The sequence below is a fragment of the Melanotaenia boesemani genome, chromosome 1 (genome assembly GCF_017639745.1).
Source record: "Melanotaenia boesemani isolate fMelBoe1 chromosome 1, fMelBoe1.pri, whole genome shotgun sequence".
Taxonomy (NCBI): Eukaryota; Metazoa; Chordata; class Actinopteri; order Atheriniformes; family Melanotaeniidae; genus Melanotaenia; species Melanotaenia boesemani.
Genome location: NC_055682.1, coordinates 13,565,027 through 13,583,433, shown reverse-complemented (window position 1 = coordinate 13,583,433; position 18,407 = coordinate 13,565,027). Strand labels below are relative to the sequence as shown.

Here is an 18,407-nt window from a genome sequence, read left to right as displayed (position 1 = left end):
CCCTACGGTTATTGGACCACCCACGCTACCGCCTGAGCCACTGCCGCCTAACATAGAAACAAGACCTGCAGTATTTTTTTTAAGCATTTGTCAACTACTTGCTTGGTCTCTGCAGCCTGAAGAGGGCCTTTATAGTCAGTGCCACTCTTACACACAGAGAAAAAACAATAGTATACATGATACATAAAAGGACTAACGACTGATAAATGGGATATATATATATATACACATATATATATATATATATATATATATATATATATATATATATATATAAATATAGTGTTGATAAAGTGTTGATGGATACAAATACCTGTCCCAGTGCCTGAGGAAGGCCCAGGCTTCTGTACATTTATTAGAAATGACTGGAAGAAATTGTGTGATTTGTGTGTGATTTTTCTAAATTCACCTTAGTGTGCTGAGTTATTTGTCCCGTTGGTCCTGTGGTGGACAGGCAACTTCTTGTCTGATAGCAACTGAGATAGGCTTCATTATAAATGGATGTTTGTTTTACCTTCAAACAACAGATAATTTGCAAGTGTGAAAGAGAAACTGCCCGTTTTCCTCAGAGACAATTGCTGAGTCTACTGGCAAAGTCTTAGCAATGTCTGGAGTCTGAACTTGGGGATTCCTTGGATGAAAGTCCAGTGGGGTTGCCACACTAAAAGGGTTTGCCCAACAATGTCAGTAACAAGTGTGGCTGTGATCAGTTTCAGAGGCGAGGTGATGAAGAATACCTACACATTTAACACAGAAAAAATCCCAAAAAATCTCAAAATGGAAACATTATCAACAACAGTAAATGAAGATGAAAATGAAGTACACTACCAGTCAAAAGTTTGAACACTGTCCAAACTTTACTTAAACTAATTTAGGCTACCTCTCAGTATCACAGCACCATGTGGCGGTCAGGTGGTAATCAGGGGTCTGAAGACGAAACAACTAATCAAAACAAAAAGAGCGCTCACCAAAGTGACCTACACACACTCCAGTCCAGCTGGTGGGGCTAATGTACCTCGAAGCTTGTTTGTTAAACGCAACTAAACGCAATAGAGGAAAAGAAAGGGGAAGCGGAACAAGAAATCAGAAATCAGCTGTCAAAAAAGTAGCTTAAGTGTAAGCAACGACCAGAAAGGGTAATTTTTATAATTGATTTTTACTTAAGAAAACATCCACCACTATAGATTAGTTGGTATTGTTACTAGAAGATATATATTTAATGCTGAATATAGTTGTAACCCTGTCTGCCGGTGCAGTAGTTAACTAGCTCATGGACGCGAAACTGCGTGATCTCAAAGCGCAACATGCTAACGTAGCTAGCTAGCTAGCTAACTAGGAAGGCAATAAAGCCAAGTTCACATTCAATTTCCCTAGATGTGTTTTTATTATCTCAGTAGTAGGTTTACGCTTTTTATGGAAAAAGCGTCCATCGAGCTGTCCATCAGGTGGTCAGCAAGGATCCAGTTAAGGCAGATTGTCACGGCTAACGTCAGCCAGAAAAGTACTGAATGTTGTTGTCGTCAATGTTGGTAAACCCTGCGCAAGCTAACTGCAGCCACAGGGTAACAAATGCTGGCTAAGGTGTTACCAGTGAGCACAACACTGTATGATCATTAAGGCTGAATTACAATTGATTTCTTTCTTTCTTGCTTGCTTGCTTGCTTTCTTTCTTTCATGTAGCTGAACCTGTCCTCATTTTGGACATTTACAAACGCTGCATGACAACTAGCGGTAAGTGAAACTAGTATCCCTTTAAATGCTATGTCGTTAAAATGTAGCTGATATCGTTGAAATTGAACTATGCCTTAAGTATAAGCTAACGTTTCCGATTAGACCAGCAGAAACCAATTAATAACTTTATGTGCCACACAGATCGCGCATTCTCCTCATATTGTTGTCACATTTTGTTAGAGATGTCCAGAGCTTGTGTACAGCACTGACGGGCAGCCTGTTTGTGAGTTCTGACCAAACACATCCGCCAAGATGCCTGCGGTATCTACAGGGGTCAAAGAGCTGTATTTATCCACGTCTCTGGGTGACCTTAACAAAAAAGCTGAAATAAAGCCTGATAAGACTAGCACCAGAAGGTAAGGTTTTGTTTTGTTTACCAGTAGCAGCCCAGCGGGTTATAAAACAATTATGTTACACGTATTTATCCAGAGGTTCCCCAAAAGACCCATGACACAGAAGAGCTGTAGTTTTTTTGTCTGCTACTACTACTTGATCAACATGTTCTCAAATACATAAAGTTTAGTGCAATTTGATAGACACAATTTGCAGCACTTGTGTTAAACATGCATTTGTTTCCAACCAAAAAAAGTTGCTTTCCGGCCGAAATGAAAGAATTGCAGGGTGTGAGAGTGAGCCAACATTAGTGGGTGTGTCATAATCTTCAGGTTGAAAAGAAAATATATAATGTCTTCTGCTGATAATGTATTATTACCAACCATTGTTTTGCTTAAAAACACAGGCGATGATAGTGGATCCTGAACAGAACAGGCTCAAGAACCATAGCTGGAGTGAGAATGGAGAGATGAAATAATATGCAAAAGAGGGTCAAAGTGACTCTTTAATTAAGGGCATTGCAGTCATGTTGACATTGTGATTTTTTTCATATATGTTTTTGTTGTGCTGCAGCTATGTTCAGAGTGCCTGCAAACTTTTCAAGGCAGCTGAGGAGTGTCGCCTTGACAGAGATGAGGAGAAAGCTTATGTGCTGTACATGAAGTATTTAACAGTTTATGACATCATCAAGAAAAGGCCAGACTTCAAGCAGCAATTGGTATGATAGAGCATTGTTAATTACCTTTTTTATTACTAATTGACAATTACAATGTGAAGGAATAAATACTTGAAGAATTGTTTTTTTTCCCTAAGTAACTGTATTTTATACAAATTTGTTTAGGATTATTACATGACAATGCTTGGGCCCACCAGCTTCAAAAAAGCCCTTGAAGAAGCTGAGAAGCTGTCTGATAGCCTTAAACTCAGGTTAGAAGCTTATTACAGATCTTGCACAAATATTTAATGCATGCAGAACATCATGTATACGAGTGCCTCTCGTTCTGTTTTACTAACAAACATTTCTATTTCAAACAGGTATGAGGAGTTTGAGGTTAGAAAAAAACTTGAGGAGAAGGAGAGATTAGAGGAGAAGAAGAAAAGGGAGGAAATATCAGAGAAAGATGGGGGCCGGGGCTCTCCAAAACTGGCTGCCGCAAACAAGAAGGACAGCAAAAAGGTAGCTATAAAATATTTAGCATACTGCTGCAGTGCCATATCCAACTGGCCTTAAAAACATTTACATCTTCATTTCACTATATCTTTTGTCTGTAATAACTGAATATTACAAAATGAATAAACACGGAGGTTTGTACATGAATTCATGATCCTTAAAGGCAGTTTTATTTCTGTTGACATTAAAATGTAAAGCTCAGTTCAGAAAATACACAAAAACCAGCGGTTTAACTAATGGTTGGTGTATGTGTAGTTATTTTATTTCAAATCAAATCCATTAAAACTAATTTTGTTATTGTGTGTGTATGTCAGGTGAAAGGAGAGCAGAATGAGCTGAAGAGTGTAATCACAAAAGGTAACATTAAGAGTGAGAGACTTGCAGCTGTCCATGTTTTGTTCTGTAAAGTCTTTTTCTGAAACAGATCTAATAGTTTTTATTAATTTAACAACTTTGTACAATAGCTGCACAGCCAACTGGTGGAATCACAGCTGAGAAACTTTTCCACATCATGAAGGACCAGACAATATCTATAATTGTCATGGATGCCCGCAGCCATGGTGACTTTGAGGAGTCTCACATTCAAGTTCCAGCCCAGACCTGCGTCAGCGTGCCTGAGGAGGCCATTAGTCCAGGGTGCGAGACAAGTTAATCTTCTTTTGTCCTCATGATTTTTGTGTAAATGGGGGAAAAAACAGAAAAAGTTTCACCTCCTCAACTCAAATGTCATGACTTTTCAGAATCACTGTGAGTCAGATTGAGGCAAAGCTGCCTGAAGTGTCCAGGGATCACTGGCGGCGGCGAGGATTTGTGGACTACATAGTTTTGCTGGACTGGTTCAGTTCTGTCACTGACCTTAAACTGGGAACTACCTTGCAAAGCCTCAAAGATGCCCTCTTTAAGGTTTGAGTGTGGCTGCTGTTTGGGTTATGCATGAATAAAAATTGAGTCTTTATGCTATAAACTATGTGTTTACACACTCCACAGTGGGACAGTCTCACCATTCTGCGTAGTGAGCCACTGGTGCTGGAAGGGGGCTACGAGAACTGGTTGTTATTTTACCCCATGTACACAACCAACGCTAAAGTTCGACCTCCTAGACAGACTATTTTCAACACCCTCCCTCAGTGTGAGTATCACCTGCACAGGATAAAACTCAGTTCTGGCTCTTTGTGTTTATTGGGTTCTGAGTTTTGATACATTTTTTGTAAAAATTATAAAAAGCAGATTTGTGATTTGAATTAAAGTAAACAAACGATACATCCACGATTGTGTATCATCCACAATTCCTCAGGAGTGGTAGTGTGTACCTTGCACGGTAAATTGTGATCAATAGCTTACCATTTAGGTGATCTACAGAAGTTCTCAAGCCATTTATATCCTGTTCAGGAGGTTAATAATCCAACTGCAAAAAGTAGTGTTTATTTGGAGATTGAATTCTGGAATTACTTGATATTATCACTTATTGTGGATTTGGTAAATCCACAATAAGTGATGTATTAAAACACAATTATCTATGTTACAAAGAGACTATTTTGACCTGGAATTTAAGATGAAATTATGATGAAGCCACTTTCTGTCAAACATTTCACCAATTAGATAGCTGAAAGTAATGTTTTTGTCCAATTAGGAGAAGCCAAATATCAACAGATGACAAGAAAGTCATATATCTGTCTGAAAAAGCAAAATTAATGGTCCTCTATGGCTGGAATGAAGCCAAGAAGATATTTTAGAAGCTGTGTTAGGAGTTGGTTTTATGAGGATAGTAGGTACATAGTAGCGTAAATAACTGTAAATGGCAAATTGCCTTGAAGAAAAAGTGTTAAATATGTAAAAAAGTTAGTTTTTTTTGTTTCAATGGCAATTTTGTTTTTCTCTTGAAAGCCAAAACTTGAGGGAATAATATGAGAAAAGTGTTGGTCACTGTTGATCTATGTTAATTCTACAAAGTACCATTAGTAATAAATTCTAGTTTGTATCTTTGTGCAGCTTCTATGGTGCTATATTTATTGATACATTAATTTTACACAATTCTAGCACTCCTAATATGACATCTGGGGCTGTCCTTGAAAAAAAGTTATCTGTATGTTAATTGTGCTTAAAAGGATTGAGTTTCTACCAAGTGGCAACCTCGGCCGGTAAAATGTGAAGCCTATGCTGAAGTGCAAAAAATTGCAGTTTACCCCTCATCCGCTAGGGGCTGGCTCCAAAACAGAGCAAATCCCCCAAAACTCCCATGTTAAAAAGACCAACTTCATAGCAGAAATAAACATGTTTAAAGTCTGGTACAAAAATCCATTTTAGGATTAATAGGTCAAGTTTACCTTCATGACAACTGTGAGGGGGGTGAATTTTTTTCTAACTCATCCATTTGGATGTTAATGACAGGTATCCAGTATCTGCGGCAAGAAGGGAGAGTGCAGCACAAACGTGGTTTTTAGCTGGCTAACAGCGCGCCCTAGCTTTAGCCCACCTATCTACATTAGCTGGTTAGCTACTGTTAGCTCCGGGTTAGCTCGGTTAGCATTTAGGTACAGGCAGCTCGGCGTTTGATGGTTGTCATTCATCCACTTCCCACCTTCACAGTCCCCCTCTCAGCTTGACCTCTTTGCCCATTTTTGGATTTCCTGGGACGAACGGTGGGAACGCCCAGCGAGCTTCACTTTTGCTCCTCAGAAACCTACGGGTGACATCACGGAGGCTCCGTCCATCTTTTATATACAGTCTATGGTTTCTACATGCAATTTTACATTAAAAAAACCAAACAAAAAAACAAAAATAGGTACATTTTTATTAGTTTTATGGGTTAAAAATATTGTACATCAGCAGGATGTAAAAAAAAAAAAAAAACTTATATTTTGAACAAGCTAAATCCTGCATCATTTATTTTTCTGTTAAATGTATTAATGTTCTGTCATGTTTAACAGTAAATTTCAGCTACCCATCCTTAGAGGAACCAAAGCCTCCAGTGCCACCCCAGCCTGAGCCTGAGGTTTCACCTGAGCTTCAGGAGCCATCAGCTCCTGTGCTGGTTAATGGTGTTGTACCTGCAGAGCCACCAACATCCAAAACCTCCATGGTTGCTGATAAGCTGCCAGACTCTGTTGATTTCCCTGTCATAGGCACAACAAATTCTGGGCAAGCCCTTATTAAGAAGGATCCTGCATCCAGTCAGTCACCTTCAACAACTAAGAGATTCCCCCAGGTATTGTACCTACCCTGAAAACTTGGAGAGTCCTAAAGGTAAAGGATTCTAGCTGTGTCTAAATGTGGCTCATGTTTTCTTTTATCTACCTGTTCTTCTCTCACAGTTTGACCGTAGCAAGAAACCCTCTGTACGTGTGTCGGATGAACCCAAGTCAGGCCAGAATGGGTCTGCGAAAGATTCCACCCAGAATGGCCCAGTCATCCCTGACCGCTCAGCCAAACCACCACTCATTCTCAGCTCTGCTCTGTCTAAAGAAGAGCAGAGCCAGATACACTCTGAAGCACTGGCAGTGATGGAAAAGGCAAGGCAAGAGCAGGAAAAACGTATGCAGGAGCGGCGTTTAGAAGAGGAGAGACGGGAGAAGGAACAGAAAGAGAGAGAGTTGAGAGAGAGGCTTGAGAAGGAAGAAAGTGAGAAGAAGAAAAGGGAAGAGGAGGAAAAAAGACATCAGGAGAAAAAGAGGCTTGAGAGGCAAAAGGCAGAGGAAGAGGAAGACAAAGAGAACAGGGTGTGGGATGACAAGGAGAGGAGGGGAAAGGAGCAAAACTCTGACGCTCCCTCGAAGAGCATGTCTCTGGATTCACCTGCTCCCAACCATATTGTTAGTGAAATTAAGGTGAGTCCCATTTACTGTCAGTGCTGAGCACAGCTGTAGTTTAGAGGAAATTGTTTTATCATTGTATGAGTGAGAAGCTACTTTTAACAAAATGAAAGGCACTCGCACAAAGGCCCTCATGGCTTACATGTTGTTTAAAGGAACTTGTGAAACTCATCGCCATTATAATGCATTCTAAAGCACTAAGCTTGTCCATATGAACACTGTGCATTAATCCTATCTAATTATCTAGGACAAAAATAAATACAGATAATTATATAATGCATAACCGTTTTTCTACAGCTGGAGTTTGTATAGTGTGAGTCTTCCAATGGCAAATTTGACACCAATATTATTGCAGCGCCGTTTCTATTCATTTTATCAAAATGATTTAATAAACCTCACATTGAATTCAATTATGGCAGCATCATTTAAGTTTTTATTCTTTATGCATGCTTCCTGTCTCATGCTCATATTGTTCAGGTCTCTTGTAAACCCAGAAATAGAGTTGACTGCATTCACTGAAGCCAGTGTGTGTGTGTTTTACAGAGGGAGCCTCTAACCAGAGCAAGGAGTGAAGAGATGGGTAGGAGTGTGCCTGGCCTTCCAGATGGTTGGATGAAGGTACTAAATATTAATTTATATGTCAGACATGTTGACTCACATGGAGTTAATAATGGTAAAAGTTGTAGTGTTGTATGTTTTAACAGAGAAACTTTCATTCTTACATTTCTGTTTTGTTTTTTAATTAGTTCCTTGACACAGTAACAGGAACTTATAGATACTACCACTCCCCGACCAATCGCGTCCACCTATACCCCCCTGAGGTCACGGTTCCCCAGACCCCGCCTACCACACCACCAACAGTCAAACAGAAGCCACCGCGACCAGCTGAGCCAGACAGCAACCGTGACCAAGAGCGGGAGCAGTCTAAACTGAAACGCTCCTACTCCTCCCCAGACATCAGCCAGGACCTGAGAGATGAGGCCCAGAAAAAGGCCCCTGCCCCAACCACCGCTGCTGTCATACCCACTATCAACAGGGAAACCAAGTAAGGCATACTGATGTTTTATGGTTCACCACACGAATATGAATGTTTTTGGAGTGTTCCACTTGAACAGTCAAAGAAAGTCTTTGGATACTGCTATGCCAAAAATGTGGTAAAAGGAACATTTTTCAGCAACCCTAATATCTACTTTAGGTTCAGAATCATTCATTAGTAGGAAAAAAATGCCATATTTTAGTCGTTCATTGAACTAATGTTTACTGTATTAAGCAGCCATTTAGCTAAAGTAGCTGCGATAAGTGGACATTTTTCAGACTGAAATCCACTGGTTTTTCTTTTCTTTTTTTTTTTGGATACACTGCATTTTACCACTGTGTTTACTTGCTCCTCTTTCCTCCAGACCTCCGAGTGCAAAGGTTTATTCTAAAGTGGAGATTGCGCGCCCATCTGCAGCCAAAATTCGCAACCTGAATCCAACGTTTGGAGGTTTGGGTGCATCACTGACTGGGCTTCGTAACCTGGGCAACACATGCTATATGAACTCCATCCTACAGTGTCTTTGCAACACTCCTGCCATGGCTAATTACTTTAATAACAATTGCTACCTTGAGGACATCAACAGGTCAGGTTTAGGATAAGTGAAATTACCTCCTATAAAGAATCACTTGTAAAGGAAATGTATAACATTCATATTTCTGTTTATCCTGGGACAGGTACAATATTCTTGGCCATAAAGGGGAGGTTGCAGAGGAGTTTGGTGTGATCATGAAAGCCTTATGGGCTGGTCTTTACAAGTGCATCAGTCCACGAGACTTCAAGATCACCATTGGGAAGATTAATGAGCAGTTTGCTGGTTATGACCAGCAAGACTCCCAGGAGCTGCTGCTGTTCCTCATGGATGGGCTCCATGAAGACCTCAACAAGGTAGTGCTCACACTTTTAGGCAGGACTGAACCAACCGGGTGGTATAAATGAAGTCTTCCAAAGGTTTAATTAAAAATAGAATATTTACTTTAATATGTGCTCCCTCTTAGCTGTTAAAAGGATCATTTGTTCATTTGAACCATGGCTATGTAAGGTTTGCCTTCTTCTACACCTGTATGTTGTTGCACATTTGCCTGTTAACAATTAAAAACTTAGTCTTTTATCATTTTCCTTCTTTCTATTTTTTTCACTGGGTTTCATTTTGATGGCAAATTAGAGAGTAAGTAAATAGCTGTGTGTTCTTGATCTTCCTGCAGCAGTGTGAATGTGCTGTGTCTGCATCTGTCTGGTCTGATGCTCTGTCAGAACCTCTGTGCATGTAGACCCAAAACATGCTCATTGCCTGTATGATTTTTCTTTTACTGGCTTCATGTGCATTTAAATAGGGAAAAGGTTTAGATAATTTGGTAAAAGGTCAGAAAAAGTTTTTTTTTAAAGAGCTGCTGATTCCTAATGAAAGCCATTGTTTAGCTGTCAAACTGCTTTGGCAAATGTATCAACCTGGGACTCAATTGAAGCAGTTTTATTTATCAACAGATTAAATGTTTAAGAATGAAAGGATAAGTTTCTGATTAGAATCTAGCAGCTGGTGATGTGCATTTCTCACACTCCATCTCATCACATTCCTTTTGTGTGATGTTTAGACCTGTCTGCCATCAGGCTGGCTCAGTCCCAGTCCACTTTGTCTCCCCAGGATAATTGATTTTTCAGTCATACTCCCTATTGAAATATTAATTAGCAAGCACTAACCTGCCACTCATATCTTCCTGCCGATCATACTCCAAGTGACCTGGCTTATCTGCATGCTGATGAAGCTGAAATTTATTATATAGGACTTGAATACACTAATCATCACTTAGAATTCACCTTTTTTAATTGGGATAATATAGCCATGGCTGATATGTTTTGAATTTGTCATCACTGAGTTTTTAGTGGGCTCATGAAAGCAGGTATTGCTGAGCTAATGTTGCAGTTGTTCCTGAGTTCTACCATGTTGTTTTTCCATCTCTGTCAGGCGGACAACAGGAAGCGGTACAAAGAAGAGGAAAATGATCATTTGGATGATCAGTCTGCAGCTGAGGTGGCATGGAGGAAGCACAAGCTGCTCAACGAGTCTATTATTGTGACGCTTTTCCAGGGGCAGTTCAAGTCCACAGTGCAGTGTCTGACCTGCCATTGCAAGTCAAGGACATTTGAGACCTTTATGTACCTGTCACTGCCTCTTGCTTCAACCAGCAAGTGCTCCCTGCAGGTTGGTCACATAGAAAACATGTCCACCAATGCCTGTGCCAGCAGTATTACTGTTGCTAAAGGGTTCTCACAGGATTTAAACTAGTCAGAAAGACTTTCTATATTTTCTGTTTCCTTGCAGTAGTCAGATTAATAGTTTGATTTCAGAACAGAATTTGAAATATTTGGCATTTCTTTGCAGGATTGTCTGAGGTTATTCTCCAAAGAGGAGAAGCTGACTGACAACAACAAAGTGTTCTGCAGACACTGCAAAGCCCACAGAGATTCCACCAAGAAACTGGAAATCTGGAAGGTTCCACCCATTCTCCTGGTGCACTTAAAACGGTCTGTAGTCTGCTGAAGCAGTAAAACTACTTTGGATATCTTTGAGATACTCCTTATTGCTATTTAGGAAATATCATAACTCTAAACATATTAAACTTAATCATATTTTCTTTGGCTCTCCTCCCTTTTAATGGTTATTTCCCCAGGTTCTCCTATGAAGGTAGATGGAAGCAAAAGCTGCAGACTTCCGTAGACTTCCCTTTAGATAATCTGGACCTTGCCCAGTATGTTATTGGACCCAAACAGAGCATGAAAAGATATAGCCTTTATGGAGTTTCGGTAAGTAGGAATGAGTGAGTTTTTGATTTCTGTTTTTGATCACTCAAGACAAAATTGGCAATAAATGCAAAATCAAAGTGAAATTTTTTTTTTAACACTACGCAAAAAAACTGCAGCTACAAGAATTCTTTAAGTCACAAATACTTCTATCCAGGACTTTAGACAAGCTTAAGTTTCTTCTTCTCCACCACCAGAATCACTATGGGGGCTTAGATGGTGGCCACTATACAGCCTACTGTAAGAACGCCGACAAACAGCGCTGGTACAAGTTCGATGACCACGAGGTGTCCGAAATCTCCACCTCCTCTGTCAAGTCCTCTGCAGCCTACATCCTGTTTTACTCCACACTGTGATGGGGCGGAATGACCTGACGAGAGGAAAAACTACACCAGAGCAGCAGTTCTCAAGCCTTAGAGGTTGTTCTTTTTCTTTTTAAAATCTCAGCTCAGAGGACCTGGTGCACAGTCGCAGAGCAAATGGTGATGAACGTGCACGAGAGGACACACTCAAGCAAGTGGCTATGGGATCCAGGTTGGAGAATGGGTGCAGGCACACTGTGCAACGCTTCAGCTACTAGAGAACTCCACAGGTGTTAAAACACGCCGTCTGTTCACATTACCGATCATCTAGAGACTCAACAGATGCTCATGTTAATCTGACTTTGATACCATAGTTGTGTTTTAGGGCTTACAGCTGATTCAAATGCTCTTTACTCTAATTTCTGTGGTACTCAGCGTGAACGGCAGTATTGCAGAACTGATTTTCAGCTTTCTTGTACTGTGTACACAGGATTAACAGTTAGATGGCATGTAGATTCTTACTAATGCTGATGTTGCACATTCAAACTTTTTTGGTGTAAATACTTGAGGGCAAGGTGTTTATCTGTTAAGTGACCAAATTACTTTTTCTTTTTTTTCTTTTGAAAGTAGCAGCATTTATAATATCAACATATTCATGATGGGTTAAACTGTATAGCCTTCTGGTGTTTGAGATAAGAGCAATTGAAAAGACTGAGTGACTTTTTCATTCTTCTGAAGGGGAGGAGGGAATTTAGATTGTTGCTTGTTCATATTAATCACATCCTTGCACCTATACTATATGCAATCACTTTAAATTGTTTATGTAAAACACATTGTTTAACAGCCGACCTTAACAATCAGAACGCTTTTAATCAGTACTGATGCTGAGAGCTTGTTCATCTATCTCTGTTCAGCCAGGGACAGAAAACCCTACCTGCTTCTGTTTATTCTCTGTTAAACACGCTTAACTTTGTACATTTATTCAAACACTATCAATGGAAAAAAACAACAATACTGAGGTAATTTGATATTTTTCTTGGTTTATGCCAGAGATGCTGGTTTTGTTTGCAGGAGTATGGACTTTGATTTTACTATTTTAATTATGTGTTAAGTACTGAGCCAGAAAACACAAAGACATGAGAAATTGACCATATTCACTTCTTTAACAGTGTCAACATTTGCTGCCTGACTGACAGACCGACTGATGAGAGAATGCACAAAGTAGAGAAATATTATTTCTGAACGGACCAGCGATCCGACGTCGCAGGATGTGACTACTTCCTTAGTACAGTTTTATTGCCTAGCATGGGATCGAGATCTGTTTTTCTTTTCACTCGTACGTGTTGATTTTTATTTCTTAATGCTCTACATACAGATTGTTTAAGATATAACAATTATATTAACCTCAAACAACTCTTATGACTATTTATTAAAACTGCTTCAAATTAAGCTTTGTGTGTGTTTGGAAATCAGATTTGTCTTAGTGCTAGTGGATAAACAACTTTTCAGTCAATGCTAGCTCTTTATTTCTGGTAGGTGTAGAGACAATGGGACGACAAGCAGGAATTCAGTTATTTAAATCTGCATAAATTAAATTTTGGCAGCTTCTGCTCAGAGTCCGTGGATCTTTGGCTTCTGGAAAGGCTTACGGCTGTAGAGGAGCATGTAAGCATTTGGAGACTGGACTAAGCTGTCCTGTACTTCTCTGAAAACTTCATCGTCAAAGCAGTGCCACCTCTGGGTCAGGGCGTTGTAGCAAACAGCTGTGTAGTGACCAGTGTTCAGATTACCGGAGTGATTCTAGAGGAGGAAAGGGTGCATTTACATAAAGTTACAGACAAGGTCAAAACTTTAAATTTTTTCCAATTTTGCATTGGTTTAGAAAAAAGATAGCTAAATCACCCTTTGTCTTAGAATTTTAAAGAACACCACTTGGAAAAACCACAAGTATTCCTTTACTTCTGCAGTGTGTTATAATTTGGTATAATGCCATTCTAATTTATATGGAATATATGAAGCCCCACATAACCTACAAAACCCACAAACTTAAGCCATAAAAAAAACAAACATTCACAATACAGGGTGAAATGAAATGTTTACAATTAAGACTTTTCTTCCTGTATTACAGTGCTGCAACCTTTCTGCTATTTTTCTGTGTGATTACCTACCACAACAGCATAAAGGTGGTATGAAGAAGAAGTTATGTTCTGTGCTGAGCTGGATAGAAATGGGGTGAGATCAAGCTTCATGGAGAAGATAACATTAGTCCTCAGTTTCACCTGATTTTTGCCCTTGCAGCCGAACCTGTAGCAGAAATAACGATCAAATCGATTTAAAAATGCTCTGCCAACAGTACTCACATTAGCTTTCCTGTCTGCCGGGAGTTTGGACATAGGAGCGCTTCACAAAACTCGTAACTCACGTTAATGTGCATGATTTATACATGATGCCGAATACAAACTTATAGTGAAAGGGCTGTTAATCTTATATACTTTCATCTAAAGAGGGTTAACTTGAACTCAACACAGAGATGTCCATGAAGTAATTTTCTTTCTTTAAAAGAAAAGCTAAATTCTTGTTTATTTTTAATAGATACTAACAAGATGTTGTTTATAGATAGTTTTCCACTTGTAGCATATTGTCCTGAGAGTTATATCAGGTTTTCTGTAGATTGTAACATCATTTGTGAATGTGTGAATGAAGACCAAAAGCAAGTTATTTTAGGATAAAATATTTATCCCTGATCAAAACAAGTCTGTCTAGGCAGGAGGAGAATAATTCAACTTTGTGTCTGATGTGGCTAATCAAAGGAGGTTGAGTCAAAACCATAAGCTGATACAATGATTACCATACAACTATTAAAGTTTATGTACAACAGCGTTTCTCAATCCTGGTCCTCAGGGACCACTGCCCTGCATGATTTAGTTCTTTCCAACTCCAGTACACCTGATTCAGATTAATTGAACTGCTTGTCAAGTTCTTTGCAAGCCTGCTAACAAGCCATTCATTTGAGTCAGTGTGTTAAAGATGGACGCCTCCAAAACATGCAGGGCAGTGGTCCCCGAGGACCAGGACTGAGAAACACTGATATACAACAATGACTGATTATAAAGGTTAAGATTTAATATGGAAACAAAACTTTAAAGCTAAAATACTTCAAAAATACAAAGTTGCTCTCAAATATAAGAAGTGTGTAAAAATGATTAAAACCCCTGTACCAGCTCCGTTGCTAAATGGATCAGTAGATGGGTCTGATTCACCAATTAAATCTGAAATTTCACATATTCATTAATAGCTAAAGAACCATCAGTTAAACATGCACCCTTCCTATAAGCGTCTCCTTTACAGGTGACATTGTAACCCACCGTTTGAGGTGCAAAATGAGGATCTCAGGATGTTTTTCTAAGCATGTGAAGATCACTGTTTCTCTCCTCAGTTCACACACTGAACACAGCATCTGCTCTCCTTCAGTGAGGATGGTCTGCTCGAAGAACAGTGACAAGCAATCCTGGCCAAACACAGGTGCAGGGTGTAAGTAAGGAAGCACAAAACAGCAACGTTAAGACTGCCAACATCACCATGTGGGGTACTGATGGTGCTGGACGATTAAAAGGTACCTGAATGGAGCACTTGTTGGTGTCTTTTGGAATTGGAAGTGACAGCACAGTGAAGGTTTGGGTGTTGTGTGCCTGGTTATCGCAGTGCATGCAAAGGCTCATGTAGCTCAAGTGGCCCTCAAACAGATGTGAGACTATGTTGGACTCTGTGGCGAAGTCCCTTTTCTGTTCTTGTTTCGACTGCTGTAATAAGGAGCGCATCTGGTGTTTTGCAACCTTAAAAAGAAAAAAACAAAGTCTTTGTCTAGGTGTAGTTTATCATAAAGAGTAAGGAGCTCAGTATTGGTATGAATAATGTAGGTGATGGTGCACCTTTTTGAAGTCATCATGGAGTGCATTCAGGAGAAAAATCAGCAGTTCCTGGGCATCTTGCTGGGCGTAGTTGTTAAACTGAGGGAGGGTGGAGCACACCATAGACCTGGCTTCCATAGCAGCACAGCTTGAGCTGCTTCCCAGCCACATCTTCTCCAGCAGGAGGGCAAAGACCTCAGCAAACCTGCACTTAGACCTGCACAAACAGGGTAGTAAACCACTGGGAGAATAAACCTACATTTAAATGAGTCAGAAGATGAGATGGTGAGTGGTGTTACTTTGAGAGCTCTTTCCGTGTGTCCTGATTAAGGAGGTGCTCCACGAGGGGCACAGTGGAACAGAGACACTGCAACACTGCATTTAGGTAGCAGGAGTTGCCAGAGTTGTCTAACCCACACACTCCCGGCCTGTTCCACCTGGTCTCTAACTTTACTGCAGAGCTGCAGCTATTTTTGTCATTTTCCATCACCTGACCACAGCTGCTAGTATTTTTCCTGCAACAGCAAACACAAAACATTTTTTTTATTGCAGTGCCGTCAGAGCATTTTGTTCTTTAGTTTAATCTCTTAATCAAGAAAAACATTTGTAGAAAAATTTTTTGTTTGGTCGACTAGAAAATAATTGAATAGTTACCTCATCAACTGAACATGAATTGACAATAGATTTGAAAATATACATTGATTAAGCAGGTCAGACATTTGCTGGCAACTTTTCAAATGTGGGGATTTCTCAGCTTAAATTAAATTGTTTATATTTCAGATTTGCAAAACCAAGACATTGGTAGATGCTGTCTTTGGATTTTAGGAATTGTGATGGGCCTTGTCATTCTTGTCTGAAATACACAAACTAAATACATTCATTTCAAAAAACAAACAAAACATCACATAACTTACTAATGGAAATACCTATTAGTCCCTGCAGCTTTATAAAGCATATGTATTTACACTGGTCTGGCTTCTATACGATGTCAAATACATTTAAAAGGGTACTATTAAATCTCTAATATTGCGAGCTAAGTAAACACCTTCGGAGCTTATTTTCATGTTAAGATGTAGTCATATATTATGTCCTTGCAGTGATTGTGAGCTGGATTCAGCTAAAGCTGCAGTAAGCTCTCCACTGTTAACCTGACACAAATATTTTTAGATGAAATGATCCAAAAATGGAAAGTTTTCAGATGACTTTTTCTTTGTTCTTTTACACATCAGTTATTTTGAAGGCTATTTTAAACAAGAATCGAAGAGCTGTGACAGATAAGACTTACCTGTGCTCAGAAAGGTTTGTTAGGCCTGTTTTTTGGTATGAACAGCTGTTCAGTCGTGGTAGGACTGGTACGGTCCTGCCACAATAAGTGGTCTCTGCGGCCAGCTCAGAGGCCAGTGCTCTGGTGAACTCTGTCAGATGCCTGCCTGAGCCCTGACTCTGCAAAGAGTGGAGCACATATGTGTTGATGTAGATTATGTGTAGTGTCACCCAGAGGCCTGGTAGAAACACATCTAACGCTGATCCTTTCTGGTCTGATAGTGAAAACAGAGCAGGTCCGGACCAGCCCTGGAGGTGGACCTCAAGTTTTGACATTGGGTCTTCAAATGTTGAATGGTGCTGAGGTGGGGTGACTGCTGGAGAGGAAGACAACCTTGGGCTCATAACTGGTCTTTTAACAGCTGGGACAAAATTAATTTTAATTCCTAATCCAGAGAGGACGTTTGTGAGTCTGCCCCCCATCCAGGCTGAGCTATCCAGCTGAACCACATGTGTTTGGCTGCAGAATGGTCCTAGCAGGTGTTTGATAACCTGCTCAACTACAGGCTTCCTGCTCAGCTTCTGAAGCTGCTCTGGACAGAACAGGTACATGTTGCAGATAAATCCAGAGCTCATGTCGCAGAGCAGGGCTAGATGGAGAGAGCAAAGACTGTGCTGATGAAAAAGTCTGTATTTCTTCACAGCCAGGTTGGAACCTGGTGTGTGTAGGGCCTGGTAGCGCCTGGATAAGTGGGTGCAGAAAGCAGACAGTACTTCCAACTTGTCTCCATCCTCCAGTTTGGTCAGAGACACAAGGTTGGTCTGGATGCTGTTTCTCTTCAGGACACCATGCCATCTGTCCAGTTTGAAGCTTAGCTCAGATCCAAAGTTACAGTTCTCTCCTACAGACAAACCACTTTGCAGGACTATAGAAAACCACTTTAATGCCTCATTGTACTCCTCTTCAGAAAGATTAGCCCTCTGCTCTCTTCTCTGGTTGTGTGACGGACGGTGAGTTCTAGCCTTTAAAACATGAGCTCTTCTAATCAGCTCCCAGACACTTTCTCTGTCCAACACTTTCAGCAAAAGCTCTCTGGCTGTATGGTAAACTTGATAAGTAAAGCTTGTCTGAGTCTTTGAGATTAGCCTCACTTTCTTGGACTTGAAGATATTCGGCAAACAAAGGCTGTCCCTCTGTGTGTCTCCATGCAGCCCATCCACTAGGTGGCACTCATCTGACGTCCAGTTACACTCCCTCACTGACAAAGCTTGGGCTTTCATTTTATCCTCTGTGCCCATCACAAGAAAAAAAGAACTTGAAGAACATGAGAATTCCTTTCACTGTGATGTCCTCTGGTCTTAAATCATCATAGCATACCAAAACAAGAATAGAAGCTATTGAGTTGAGTCAAGTCCTGCCCAGTTGTCTCTTCAGTTTGATGGCAAAAGCTGAAGGTAACCAGACACAGAACAACACAGTTGGGAGTTTCTGTTTTCCTCTCGGGTGCCCAAGTGTCTATGCTCTATTTGTGTGTATATGACTGCTTAATGCTCTCAGGTGAAACATCGACACACTCAAGAGATTCTGCTGGTAAGGTAAACCACACAGGATTCACAGTAGCCAGACAACAGACTTGGCAACATGCAAACATGACACTTTTAATGTAGAGCAGCTTTCATGAAGCATCATGTCTTTTCCCGATTGTGTGCCATTCAGTTTTTATCTTGGCATTGAACAAACTATAAAGAAGCACCGGGGATCTACATTGCTTTGTAGTGCAACTGTTAGTCTTTGTTTGAGCTTTAAATAATCTGTCAAAGATTCTGCATTGGAACATAAAGTTATGCATTTCCATATTCTACTTTGCTTTTATTTCACACCCTCATTTGCTCTGGATCGCAGATGCATTTCTCCTGAAATCCTGTCATTAGTTTATCAAATGTGGGTGGCTGGGACCCCCTGCTCAGCATAGCTAATGGCCTCCAGTGCTCCATGATGGTGAACAGCCAGAAAACATTACTAGTAAAGCAACAAGAACAAAAAATGTTTTCATG

The 18,407-nt window shown here is 40.2% G+C and overlaps 2 protein-coding genes across 5 annotated transcripts; one reads left to right on the top strand and one right to left on the bottom strand.

The window, feature by feature from the left end:
- The first annotated feature begins 1,060 nt into the window (after nt 1–1,060).
- On the top strand, nt 1,061–12,628 carry usp8 (ubiquitin specific peptidase 8). Of its 4 annotated transcripts, none has more exons than XM_041982166.1 (20): nt 1,061–1,136; nt 1,681–1,731; nt 1,912–2,087; nt 2,638–2,782; nt 2,906–2,991; nt 3,100–3,241; nt 3,550–3,592; nt 3,700–3,871; nt 3,976–4,138; nt 4,223–4,364; nt 6,163–6,440; nt 6,547–7,059; nt 7,588–7,662; nt 7,791–8,089; nt 8,445–8,666; nt 8,758–8,968; nt 10,044–10,280; nt 10,461–10,603; nt 10,750–10,882; nt 11,077–12,628. In XM_041982166.1, the coding sequence occupies exons 3-20, from the start codon at nt 1,984–1,986 to the stop codon at nt 11,233–11,235; spliced, it is 3,267 nt and encodes a 1,088-aa protein (XP_041838100.1). In that variant the 5' UTR covers nt 1,061–1,136; nt 1,681–1,731; nt 1,912–1,983; the 3' UTR covers nt 11,236–12,628. The 4 variants fall into 4 exon arrangements, with proteins under 4 accessions (XP_041838100.1, XP_041838074.1, XP_041838083.1 ...); XM_041982140.1 differs by having other exon boundaries at nt 8,758–8,971; XM_041982149.1 differs by having other exon boundaries at nt 1,069–1,136; nt 1,730–1,731; nt 8,758–8,971.
- Nucleotides 12,629–12,653: 25 nt separating this feature from the next.
- On the bottom strand, nt 12,654–17,651 carry LOC121641937 (ubiquitin carboxyl-terminal hydrolase 2-like). Its single transcript, XM_041988340.1, has 8 exons — nt 16,905–17,651; nt 16,375–16,532; nt 15,389–15,604; nt 15,111–15,306; nt 14,799–15,014; nt 14,547–14,689; nt 13,350–13,485; nt 12,654–12,981 (listed from the first exon to the last, which is right to left on the bottom strand). Exons 1-8 carry the CDS (start codon nt 17,649–17,651, stop codon nt 12,793–12,795), a joined length of 2,001 nt encoding a protein of 666 aa, XP_041844274.1. The 3' UTR covers nt 12,654–12,792.
- Between the last annotated feature and the right edge of the window lie 756 nt (nt 17,652–18,407).